Consider the following 12,587-nt stretch of genomic DNA (forward strand, 5'->3'; position numbering starts at 1 on the left):
ACTTCACCACATCATCTTTAAATCTGCATATTTCTCCATTTTGTTTGTCCTGTAAACCCTGCACGTGAATCCGTAAGGTGACGCAACTCTAGCCGTAGCATGAGCGCGTGCATTTCTGTGACTGAGCGAGAGGAGGTAACCCGGAGCCACAACAGATACGTGTTTAAATGAAGAGGAAGCTGTGAATGGTGGGGCAGGAGCAGGATTCCAGTCTCCTGACGCGCTTCCAGGCCCCCCTGCACCTGGAGTTCCCCACAGCCTGCCACAGCAGCGAGTGCTTTCTGAGAGCAGGACAGACGGATAGAGAGAGAGGGAGAGAAAACAAGGTAAAAAAAAAAAAAAAAACAAACATACCAAACCCAGAATGTAAACTCTGCAAAGAACGTAACGCGTGGCCTGCTGTTTGCTCTGTCATGTCTAGGCCAGCACATCCACAACAATATAAGATCAGAGGTGGGAGAGACGACCCGGGTAAGATATTTTCCGGTCTCAGAGTGCCTTCTAGTGTTCAAATGCCATACTTCCCAACCCAAAACAATCCGATGGATAAACAGAAAGTCAAAAATAGAAAGTGTCAAAGCATTTGGATCTGTTTTCTTTAAATTGCAATTTCTTACCCTGCAATTACTGAACCAGATGTTGCAACAATGGAATTCTCTAACTCCTCAACAACTAACAAGAAATCTATACTGACTGGGTCTCCTTACTTAAACCAATACAAAATGCAAACTCTTTGCAATAGTATGCGTTGTCATTTTGAAACAGCTCTGGTCAGCGAAGTGTCATTGGTGTAAACTTCTAAAGCAGGAGTAAAGCTTAATCTGTTCCTTGACCAGCCTCTGCCACTTCTGCAATTCAACAGTATGAACCAATACACACAGTGTGTAAACTCAACACGACTGGAGAAAAGGCAAGCGCAATACTCATATCCTCTTTGACAACTAATGAAAAGAGAGCAAGAACAGAACAGTCATTGTAACTTATGTGCTAAATTCAAAACTTACGTTTACAATCACAGTGAAAATGTTTATCATTTCTTACACATTGGCATTGACCAAAATATAAAAATCAGAAATAAAATTTGCAAATGTTGCAAAATGGTTTCTGAACAGTGAGATGTGAAAAGCGGTGAAATACCATCTAAAAAGAGCACAATCACCACAGCGAATAAAGTATACATTAATACATTATTGATTAAAGGCTTTAGTCTCAACACCCCTGAAGGAAATAGCCAAATGACCTCGGTAAAACATTGATTTTCCTTTCATCCTGACAACTCAGAGTCACCATTGAGTGTTTCTGGCCTTGATCAGATCCATTCACACTGCGCAACAGAACAAACAACAGAATTCTGAATCATAACTGACAGACACATTTATCCTGATATTTCAACAATGATTCGTTGCTCGCTCTGACCACAGATCACAGATCGGAAGCTGATGTAATAACAAGTAATTCTAGGCTTTGGCTGATGAAATGTGAACAGCAATTGTAAAACTCATTCAATGACATTGTCAAATGGATTTTAGTTCACATTTACCACCCTCCTGTTGAACTGATCATTAACAATGCACTAGGCCTTAACTACTGCAAATGTTCCAGATCACTGTCTAAGGCAACATTTCATTTTAATGGAAATGGCACAGACTACACAGTAACCCCTGTAAAATCCCTCCTGCTGTGCAGTCACATTTGGGCACATTCAGTGGCCTTCATATTTATGGATAGCCCTAATTAAATAGGTACAAAAAACAGGATATACCAGAATATACATACTGTCAACAGTTCCAGTACTTCACGTTATCAGATCCTGTTCTTTTTTCATTTTTGGAGCAGACTATGACCAAATGTGAACTGTGAACAACACTGGCTAAAAACAGTGATGCATTAGTTGCTAAATTTACTGTACAAATCAGTTTAATAACACCAGTTGATAAAGCTATGATATTTTCCCCAATTTCCTGTAGTATCATAACAGAACCCTTGAAAAAGTCATTGTTCTAATAAATTAATATCAGATGGAATCTATACATTCCTGACGCTGGCCCCCCTCTCTTCCCCAAACCTGGCCCCGCCCTCACCTGTCCTCCCCGTCGTCCCCTCCGTCCCCGGAGCAGTGCTGATGTCCGGCAGCGAGGGCGGGGGGCTGGCACTCCACGCACACCCGGTGACCCTCGCGCAGGTACTGCATCCACCGCGTGTGTGGCTCTGAGCTGTGCTGACACCCTGCGGTCAGAGAGGTCAGCTGGAACTCCACACAGTACCTGCCGGCATACAGAACAAACTCAGCCAGATCTGCACACAGGTAACATTGTGCATTCACTGCCCTGGATAAGAGCAGCTGCTTGGCCAACAAGCAATGTAAAGTAGAAAGCGGTATGCACAGATAAGACCTCTCACAGAGGTGACAGCATTTGCAGTGAGCAATGAGGTGAGAGTTTTTAGAGAGCAGTAAGCCAGGTGTGTGCAGGAGATAAATACAGCTTGATGTGTGTAGGACATAAATATTTCCAGCTGTGTACAGCATATGAAAACTCATCTCCACACGGCTGACTCCTCACCCTGTGACGTCAGAGCTGCTGGAGACGTCCCTCTTCTTCCTGGCATTGCCGTAGCCGCCTGTGGTGATCAAGGCTGGGACTACAGAGGCAAACACACCAACCGTCACCCCTGCTACACGCCTACCCTCCTCAAACTCCAAAAGCTTATGGACTTTCCCTTCATACATTTGAATGAGGTGGCCGCACCTTAAAGACACTACATCATCTTCCACACACCTCCACACAGACAGTACAACAGCTCAATACAACCTGCAGAAAGGCACCACCACTCCTACCACTCGGGCTCGGGGGTGCTTAGGGGCGCATTGCACCAACAGATGGTTCTCAGTGCACCTCCAGTTAACAGGTTGTCAGGAAAATACCCCTCCTGGGTATTTTCTCCTGGCGTTGAGCCTGCCTACCACGCATCTGCAGAGTGGCACCATAATGCCAACCACACAACAGCTGTGACGAGACTGCTGCACATCTGGGCAGCACATCTGGACCCAGAGAGGAAAGCAGAGGGTGGTGGTGGTGGTGCGGGGGGGGCTCACCCAGCGATTTGCTGCACTGTTTGTCTTGGCCCCAGTACTCAGCGCAGCCAGCGAACTCCTCAGTCCGTGGACACGGCTCCCCGCCATTCCGCGGCTCCCGCAGCACCTCCCGCCTCCGCATGCGCACGGCTGCCCGGCACGGCTCCGCGCAGCCTGACCACGGGCTCCACTCGCTCACCTCGCAGGCCTCCGCTGGGAAGGAAGGAGGAGGAGAGACGCAGAGATGGAGAGAGACATAGACGTATGACCCCACTGCTGCTCATCCATACAGTCAGGGAGCTCCCTCTGCCTCTTCCTTCCCTCTGGAACAGGGAGGTTCTCCTCAAAGCAGATTGATGAGGTGGATTTTAAAAAAGTGTTCAGAAAAGTGGTATCATAGCAATGACCAAAACCATAGCTGTTCTGGGTTAATAATAGCTACGTGCAGAGTAAGTGCATGAGTGGGCCAGGGAAGAAAAAAGCCACACGATTTTGTGCTTGATTGAAAATAAATAATAAAGGGTAAAGTTTTCCAAGAAAACAAAATTCAACAAAAGGAACACAGAGAAGCTGGCGATGTATTTGTTTTTTATCAGAACAAGATTGAAACGGATGGTTATGTTATTTGAGTTATGAGCCGAGTGAGACTGGAATCAGCTAGATGGCTTTTTTTGGCGTGTAGCTTGATCTGAAATGCAGTATAATTGTATTTTTTTCATAATGCAGTTTTCCTCACATAGTCATTCCAAGATGCTGGGAAACCTCTAATTTTTATGCCGCTAACACAGCCACAAAACAAAGTGTACATTCAATGTCTGATGCATATGAGAAGAAACCTTGCAAAACTTCAGGAAAAGGGGTGGACAACACTAAAATGCAGATGGTATGACAAAGTTATGACTAACGATTCCACAGCGTTGCCTTTTAAGATATATAACAAGTTAAAGCTATTTTCCTTCCATCTTTGGACATAACGCACACTCTGCCCCAGCTGATGCCCTTTGATGCTCAATTGAAAATTCGGTGATGATCAAAGACAGGTGTAAGCTGTGAGAGAAGAGATAAGCCACACACACCTTCCAGTCCATGCTTACGTGACTTATTTTAAACATCTCATGCCTCTCCACTTTGTGCCAAAAATATTGGTAGTCGGCTACATCAATAAAAAAACTGCAACACAACTGCAAATTGGGAATATATTATATAGTTCGTTTGAAGCTCAGTGAATGTATTGATTACAACCATAACGTGGCAGGTAACTACAGCATTCGCATGTTTTTCATTCAGACTAATTAACCACCGACACGCCACTCCCTGCAATCACACGCCACAAACTATCAATAAACACAAATTCGTTCGTTTACTAATTCTCGCGCTGTTCTGGTTCATCTAGAGACATGCCCTTGGGAATTCTCGTGGTCAGAAGTTATGACATACGTACGTAATCATATTTTTCATCACAGCAATTCCCTGATGTGAGTGATCAATAGCTTACCAATAATATAAAATGTGTAAATGGACCGCCCAATATGCTATGCGTATTGGTATTAGTGAATATAACTCACTGAACTTGCTCAATTACACACATAATTGATGTTTCTGGTTTTCTAAAGCTTGCAGGACTATTTCAAGGCGATTCTTTATCGTACTGTACCTGTATGCAAAGGGTTACTTAAATTGCTTTTCATGCAACTGCTGCATAGCAATAACTTGTGTTCACGTGTATACGTGTCTGTAATTATAGTCTGCATCAGGAACAATTTGGGTAACTTGCACAAACGTTGCCGATGATTGCATTTACGTAAAATGTCTTACATTGCAAGTATAGACAATAACCAAAATTACAAGTTAGGCAAATCCGACTCATTTACGGTTATGAACTATACCTGGGCACGCTTGCTGGTAGTCGTGACAGCAGTCAAGCGTAGATGAGCAGGCTTGGTCGCAATAGCAGGTCCCGTACGAGCGGTCGGCTCTCCATCCCTTACTCACGCAAGTGGGGTCCCGGCCGCTACAACACAACCCAAAGTCATGACACCCTCCCAGGCTACTGCCGACTAGAAGAGACAGCTCGACTAAACACAGGAGCCAAACCCTTCTATGTAAGGCCATAGCTGTTACTGAAACTCGTTTTAAGAGAGCTCCAAAGCACCTCTTTTCCCTAGCAGTTCTGGTACTTTCGCTGCGTATGTCAACAAAATACAGTCCAAACCGCGCTCATATACCCATTTGAATGTGCGGGTCAGATTGGGTGCTGTTCATTACTGCAGTTGAAGTGATGATACTGTCTTGATTGCAGTAAGGGTATCATTCGCTTTACACGAGGTTTCAGTTGAGCACGCCTAACAAAATCCAAAAAAGTGGTTCAGGATTTGCCCCGCCGATGCTCGGTGCGCGCCTTCGCCGTGCCTTCCTGGACCTCAACTGTACACTAGCGGAACAAAGTACCAATAAGCAGTGTCTGACCGTTAACCTTTCCCTCTTCACATGTGAATTACAACTTCATATTTCTCTTAAAGGGACAGCACATCTCCTCGCCTGGTTGTGTTAATCATTACATGCAACTGTTAATGATAATCTGTCTTTTTAGATGATTAAATTGAGACCACACCGATATTGTAACTGTACTGTCCCACACAAAAGAACCATAATAATACTCATTTTGCGTTTACCAAAAGTGGATTTTGGTGTTACTGGTTTTAATTGCCATATTTTTTTATTCAAAACCATTTGTTTATAAATGCACATAGGCATATGCGTTCCATTAAACAATTTATTTTTGTTTTAACGGGCTATGCATTTTTATATTTTTATATCTTCATTTATTACTTCTATTTTCGTCAACGATGTGTGTATATTTGCTGTATTTAGAGGGCATTTATCATGACATAATTTATTTTAAACCAGTTTGATTAAAAGCTATTTTTTATCACAAATTAACTTTTTTTTAATTTCAGGGTTCAAATGACTTGAATGGTACTAAACAGCAATTTAGTCTGGTAAATTTAAATATTATTTATGCATCATGAAGGGTACAAAATCATTGCCACTGTAGCTGTACAGTTGAAAGACATATCCGTAGGCTCCTCTTCGTATACACTCAGCATAGCTTTAAGAGCACACATCAGGGTACATGTAATGACAAGCACAATTTGTGACCATAGTAGTACCACTGAATGTCATTTTTACTTTTTACAAGGTACATCTTAGTACCTGTTATGAAATATGGGGGAAGGTTCATGCTATATATGTATGGCTGTATTTCACAGTTTAGCGCAAGTTTTGTCAGAATGCGTTTCAGGCCTTAGACCTGATTCCAAGAGAAGTATCCTCTCAAGGCACCCTTGTAACTCATTTATTAACAATCATTTAATCTCCCAAGAGCCTCTAAATGACACGTGACAAGACATAAGAGTGACAGGGCCATGCAGCAGTATACATACACACACAGTTTGCAAAAGTATGCAACTGTGATCTACACACACATTGCAAATGGAATTAAATGACCTCACAACAGTTGATGGATATTGTTCTACAAGTTGCCTCAAAACAGTTTTAGGTATTGGTAGTGTGTCATCTTACTGTGTATGTTTGTTAATACTGCCACCCATTGTCCAAGAGACATTCATTAGTTGTATTTATTGGCTTTCATTTAATACTAATGTCGCACACATTATGATGAGATTACCTGTCTAATTACTTCCATTCTTGAGATTACAGAAACACCTTGTGGCAATACAGCAAAATGCAGGGATGCAAAACAGGTCATGTTAAACGTGTGCTTTACTTATAAGTAATACATCTCCCACTGTGGATGCAAGTAAAATAAGCAGGGCATGTATTTGTACTAGAGATACACTTTTTAACCGTCTCTGTGAGAGTGTAGATTAGGAAAGATACTATATGTAGAAGTACATGGGACAGGTATCTATGTATATAGATAATAGTTTATCCTTTTTGGCAATTACATTGACAGGACATTACAGAGGCATTGTTGGATGTTGAACGTGTTAGATGGGTTTAAGATTGGTAGAACATTAACCCAATATAATCTCCAACCTAGGAATGTAGGCATATCATGCACATACCACATGTTTCCCTGTGGAATTTATTTTGAAACTTTGAACAGCTTTAAATTTAAATTGAATGAAAACCACCTCAAAACTTCAGATACATTAGCACCTCTAGCCATCTTTAACACTTTTCTAAAAATAATGTTTAAATAATGCTTACTTATTTTAAATGCTTCTAATGAGAATATTTCTTCACATCCAGTGTCAGTTCCTTGTGCATTTTCCTCTTTTTAAACTGTGTGTTAGAAGTTCTGCAACTTGAAGTCAGGTGTGAACTGGAATCAAGAAAGTATGGCATTCACAACAATCTTCCTGGACTTTATGTAGCCTGTGTTGTTGGAGCGCTTCCTAATCTTATCTGAAGAGAAATGCATTCATGATATTAGAGGGAGCTGTAATCAGCTACACAGCTTGTTAAAGCTGTGTGTGTGTGTGTGTGTGTGTGTGTGTGTGCGTGTGAGTGTTTTTCAGTCCAGCTGTAGAGGCCCCCTGTCTTTGGGTGTGTTCTATAGATCAGGACAATAATCCATGCAGAGGGGCCACATGTTCATTTTTGCCTGCAGAGGTTTCAACAGACTGTTTACTTTGCGTAGCCCTTCCCTTTTAACCGGGTTGGTTTAAGCAGCTAGCCTGACTGCCCATTTGTGTCCAAACATGTGAAAGGAATGGATTAATTTAATTCCCGCTCACAGCCATTCATGCAGAAACAACAATAACGGGGCAGCATAGCGGTAAGAACGCCCATTCAACAGATTCCCAGGCACTGACATGACCGCCCAACCTCCACAACACTGATGTACTGTACTGACTATTAGCGCAGCCCTCCTGCCCTTTGACCTTTGGCAAACACTGTCAGTATTCACCGCCCTCACAAACCCAGCCCATTTGGAGCAAGCATTCAGTCTGTTCTGCACATTTGCCATGTGAAAATGTGAACAAGTGCTGCTACTGTAAGGTGACACCACTCAAACATATCAATCTCTACACTCAGAGCAGAGCAGTTATTGTCTCGCTGTTTGGCAGTCTGATTGAATCAATGTGTATGAGTAAGTTGTTTTTTTCTGCAGCCATCAGCAAAGATTTTGGGGGGATATACAGTAAACAATCGATGTTTCGGAGATGTTTCGGACAGCCTTGAAATCGTAGACTGCCACAAACAGGACAGGGGAATGTTGTAACATTAAAACACCTTGTAATTCTATACGGTTATAGTTTCACCTCCAGTGTATTGTAACCTCTAGATATGAATGGTTTGTCAGTACTGACTGAGAGCCACTCAAATATCCACAGCTAAACTTCTTGAGTTTGCTGTTTAGTCCATTTTATTTGTGCACACAATCCACAGTAGGATTACTCTAATATCTATTAAAGTTTGTGACAAAATAGTTTATAATTTACTATAGAAATCTTTGTGCAATTTCAAATATTTAAATTTTTAGCATGTCATTGCAATTTTACCTGATCCAATGTTTGATCAAATAAAGCGGGACAGAGTCACATAAACTGGTTTTGCTTCCACGTCAGTCTTGCCACTGCAGCAAAAGTATAACAATGAACCTTATAATGGAGCAAAATACAGACAGAGTTCGTAGTTGTGATGAATGACTTATAAAGGTCATTGACTAATAAAGCTGGAATGAAGGTCAACCGGTGTGAACTTGTACAGTTTATCTGGCTGCAATGATTAATGCTTAACATGAAATGCACTGACTGTCATGTGTTGCAATTGCTCTGGCAGTTCATGAGCGGCACATCATAAATGGCAGGAACTGCTAACGCGCTATAAACTGCTCAAGGAAACACCCCACCACATACAGTAAATAGGCACCTCCCTATCCTTATGATGTCATCACCGGTTCACTGCAACCTTTAGTTCTGAGAAATGAAATGGGTGACGCCCGGCAGGCCGACAATGGCCAGACGGTACAATAAATGCTCCTAATTCGCTCGTTCTCAAAACAAACCCATCAGGGGACAAAGCGGTGAGAACACAGCTGGATGGGAACAGAAGGTCATTAACAGACCTGCACAGAGGCACACACTCAACAGCGGCGCACATTCTGCAAGGAGCTGAAACAATTTGACCAATTTGCTCAGTCAACAGCATGCGTTGCCATGGGAACAGGCTGGTTTGTGAGTGGCTAGGGACAGAACTTTGTGGCTGGCCACTCTCCTGCCCCTTGTTATTCAGTCTGACCATATAAGGGCTGAGGGCTGAGGTTGTCGTACTTTGTAATGTAACAACATTAATGCTGGCGTGAGGCTATTGCTACCTCTCACATCTCTTTACCCTTGACTACATTCACATTGGCCACTTTCCTGGGGTGACAAACCGAATGAGAGCTGGGGGAACCTTTACTCCATGCTGTGTTGTCAAACAATTAGCATCCCCAGCTACTAATTATTTAAAACAGTCAGGGGGTATGGTTATATGTTACCTGAGCCCCTCGTCACCTGATGCTTCTGATTGCTTCCCCCCTGTGCTAAGCTGTCGCTGGACAGATATGCAGTTGAGGTTTGCATTGTGACTACATGCAAAGGGTGGAGTCAACACCAACCGATGTAAGAGTTACAGTGGAGACAAATAGTAGATCATTGACAAAATGAATCTTGAGATTCACTGCCAGTGCCCTTACTCAGTTTTATATCCATATTTAATTTTTTTTTGTTTCAACTGGTCCACTTTTACCAATAGCATCTGTAAGTATGTATGACAGTGCAAAACATTTCCACTCTTTACAGAGTGAATAGAGCCCTTGAAACAATACAGAAGTACTCTGAAGATGCAGTTTGAAGTTGCCTGTCAGACTGCCCTGTGCTCCCATTCTTCACGCCAACACTTAATTTGCTTGAATCAGCTGGTCTCCTCAATGTGAAATTGCAATACAGCGCCTTCTACTGTTAGCAGCTGTCACTGCACTGAAGTGTTACTTCTAAGAATGATGGAGAAGATGGTTGGAGAAACTGCATGCAGATGCCCAGGAACAGAATGTCCCATTCTCACTACTGACATCTATTAAGGTAGAAAATAGCAGGTCTGCTGTAACGCTCCTCTGAAATGTATCTTACACAGCTGTGTCTGAGGTGCAGTTTAAACAGTGCGTGTTTTGATTTTTTCACAACCTGACGGTTAATGTAGGCCATACATTAGTGACACCAGTGCAGTGCATAGTACCAGCCATGTTTTCACATCAGGTGTGTTTTCATGACTGGCATCTCATACAAGCAGTCCTTGTTCCCCTACTGTAGTTTGGTCACAAAAAGCACAGCTTACCATATAATAAATGACATAGCTCAACAGTCTTGTCATCTCTGTTACATTGGATATCCTACAACTAGTGTCCTCCCACTTCACATTAATTAATATATTCACATCTCAATTTACAAAATTATTGTCAGTGCTGCCATTACAGTAATATTTAGCACTGTTTATTGTGTGTTACATATTATTCATTAAATAACACCCATATATAAATCATTATACAATACACTGATCATGTCCCTTAATTTGCATGACCCTGTGTTCCTGTAGCAAAAACAAATAAACCACTCACCAGCTGCCATGAGCCACACAATCTTGCAATGGCTTAACTTCACTTTAATTTAACATCCCTTGATATGATGTGGCAGAAAAAAAACACAACACAACCAACACAATTTCCACTAATTTTCCAGAGGGTCAATAGGGATTGCATGCACATCACTATTTATTACTTTTTGTCTGAGCTTGCATTTTTCTTTTGTTATTGTTGTAGCTTTACAGCAAAATTTCTAGCCCTCTAGCCCTCTAGCCAGGACCAAAGAATTTTGGCTGGCGCATGAACGGATTACAATGCCTGGCTCTCTTGGCAGCAAAACAAACCAGTTGAATTTCACGCCAAGTTTTGATCTTACAGTTTGACTTTTCAAGGCAGTTTAGTGGCAGACATATCACTTGTTTTGGCTCTGAGTCCAACACGCAGAGCCAGGACAGCTCAAAGACATACTTCCTCTCACACACTCAGCCATTCTTGCAAAATGCTATGCAGTTTTACAGTAGTTTCTAGTCCAGGCTATACTGCATACAGATCTAATATTTAGTAGTTGTCAAGCTGTTATTAAATTACTAAGTCTTCAACAAAAAGTCAGTGAATTTGATAGGTATGACACTTGTCCATGTCCAGAACAGGTCAATGAGCTAACGTGTAGCTCATTGTAACTGCTAATTTGCTTGTATGGGGCTGCATGTTTGACACATTTTATTCACAACAAAGGTCAGTAATCAATTAGTTAAAAATTAAAGAAATGGTCAGTGATAACAAACCCATTACCATCATACCAGTTTTGTAACCTGTCTGTTTTTATGTGCAGAGCTGTGACCATCAAACAGTTATAATGAATTTTCCTGCATTGGTAGAGATTGTTGTAGGTTCTACATCTTGGTAGAAACAGCTACAGAAAATGTACATGAGGTTATTTCAAGTCTGAGGCATAACAAGGCAGCCAGTGTTTATTTGCATAGCTACTGAATTTACAGACAAAAAATTCTTTAAAGCTTAGTCATTCTGTCCCTGAGCTGTAAAACTCTAGAGTAATCTCCTTATTACTTAATCATTATTTAGGCCTCACCTCTTGTGTTCATGGCTTTCTCACTATTTGTGTGAAAGCAGATTGGAAAGAGTCTCACACACCAGGGCATGTTTAAAAAAGTAATAAGGCCCTGGCTGCCTCATATCACAATGCCCCCCCCCCCCGGGGATTCATTGTGTGTGCTGGCTTTCATTGCAACTGATTAGTTAGGTTTCAATGAGCTGTTAATAAAATACATATTTGTTTCTGACATCTTTTGACAGTTCAAGATCCCCACAATATATTTTTTAAAAATTCAGAGCATTTAAATAGATACTTCCGGATACCCGTCGCACGACTCAAAAGTATGTCCTCTCCACAGCAGTGTATTACTTGACAACATTGTATTTTTAAGCTTAACTGAGACTTATTTAGTTGTCTAGATGTGTGAAACCATGTCTAAATAAATTGTTTTTGGATTCTTGACTACCATATATTTAAAACCAAAAAGGTAAAAAATTAAAAGGCTAAATAATTAAGATCTAAAAATGGATGAATAAATAAATAAATAAATAAGGATCACATACTGTGAATGAGAGCCTTCACCACCTCTTCCTTGGACTAAATGCTAATTGTAACTTGTCAATGGTGTGTCAATCATTTGTAATTATGTGCACATAGTGGCAATTTATTTGGGGAGCAAGCATATTGGGTAATGAGCCACACCTTGCTGATTGAGGCCTGATTAAATACAGGTGTGGCTGGGGAGCAGGGAAGGCTCACTTTGTACCCCTCTGTTGGCTTGCATAGGCTGGTTTCTTTGTCTGTTTGGACTTTAAAAGTAAATGATTGGTTTTTAAACCATTTGTTTTGGCTCATTTATGACAGAAGTG

General features: G+C 41.5%; 1 protein-coding gene across 1 annotated transcript; it reads right to left on the bottom strand.

Annotated features, from left to right (window-relative positions):
* Positions 1-149: 149 nt before the first annotated feature.
* Positions 150-5,185, bottom strand: si:dkey-7k24.5 (somatomedin-B and thrombospondin type-1 domain-containing protein). The gene is made up of 5 exons (XM_036532789.1): positions 4,955-5,185; positions 3,095-3,281; positions 2,562-2,640; positions 2,082-2,264; positions 150-281 (listed from the first exon to the last, which is right to left on the bottom strand). Exons 1-5 carry the CDS (start codon positions 5,183-5,185, stop codon positions 164-166), a joined length of 798 nt encoding a protein of 265 aa, XP_036388682.1. The 3' UTR covers positions 150-163.
* Positions 5,186-12,587: the final 7,402 nt, after the last annotated feature.

The sequence above is a fragment of the Megalops cyprinoides genome, chromosome 7 (assembly GCF_013368585.1).
Source record: "Megalops cyprinoides isolate fMegCyp1 chromosome 7, fMegCyp1.pri, whole genome shotgun sequence".
In the NCBI taxonomy this organism is placed as follows: domain Eukaryota; kingdom Metazoa; phylum Chordata; class Actinopteri; order Elopiformes; family Megalopidae; genus Megalops; species Megalops cyprinoides.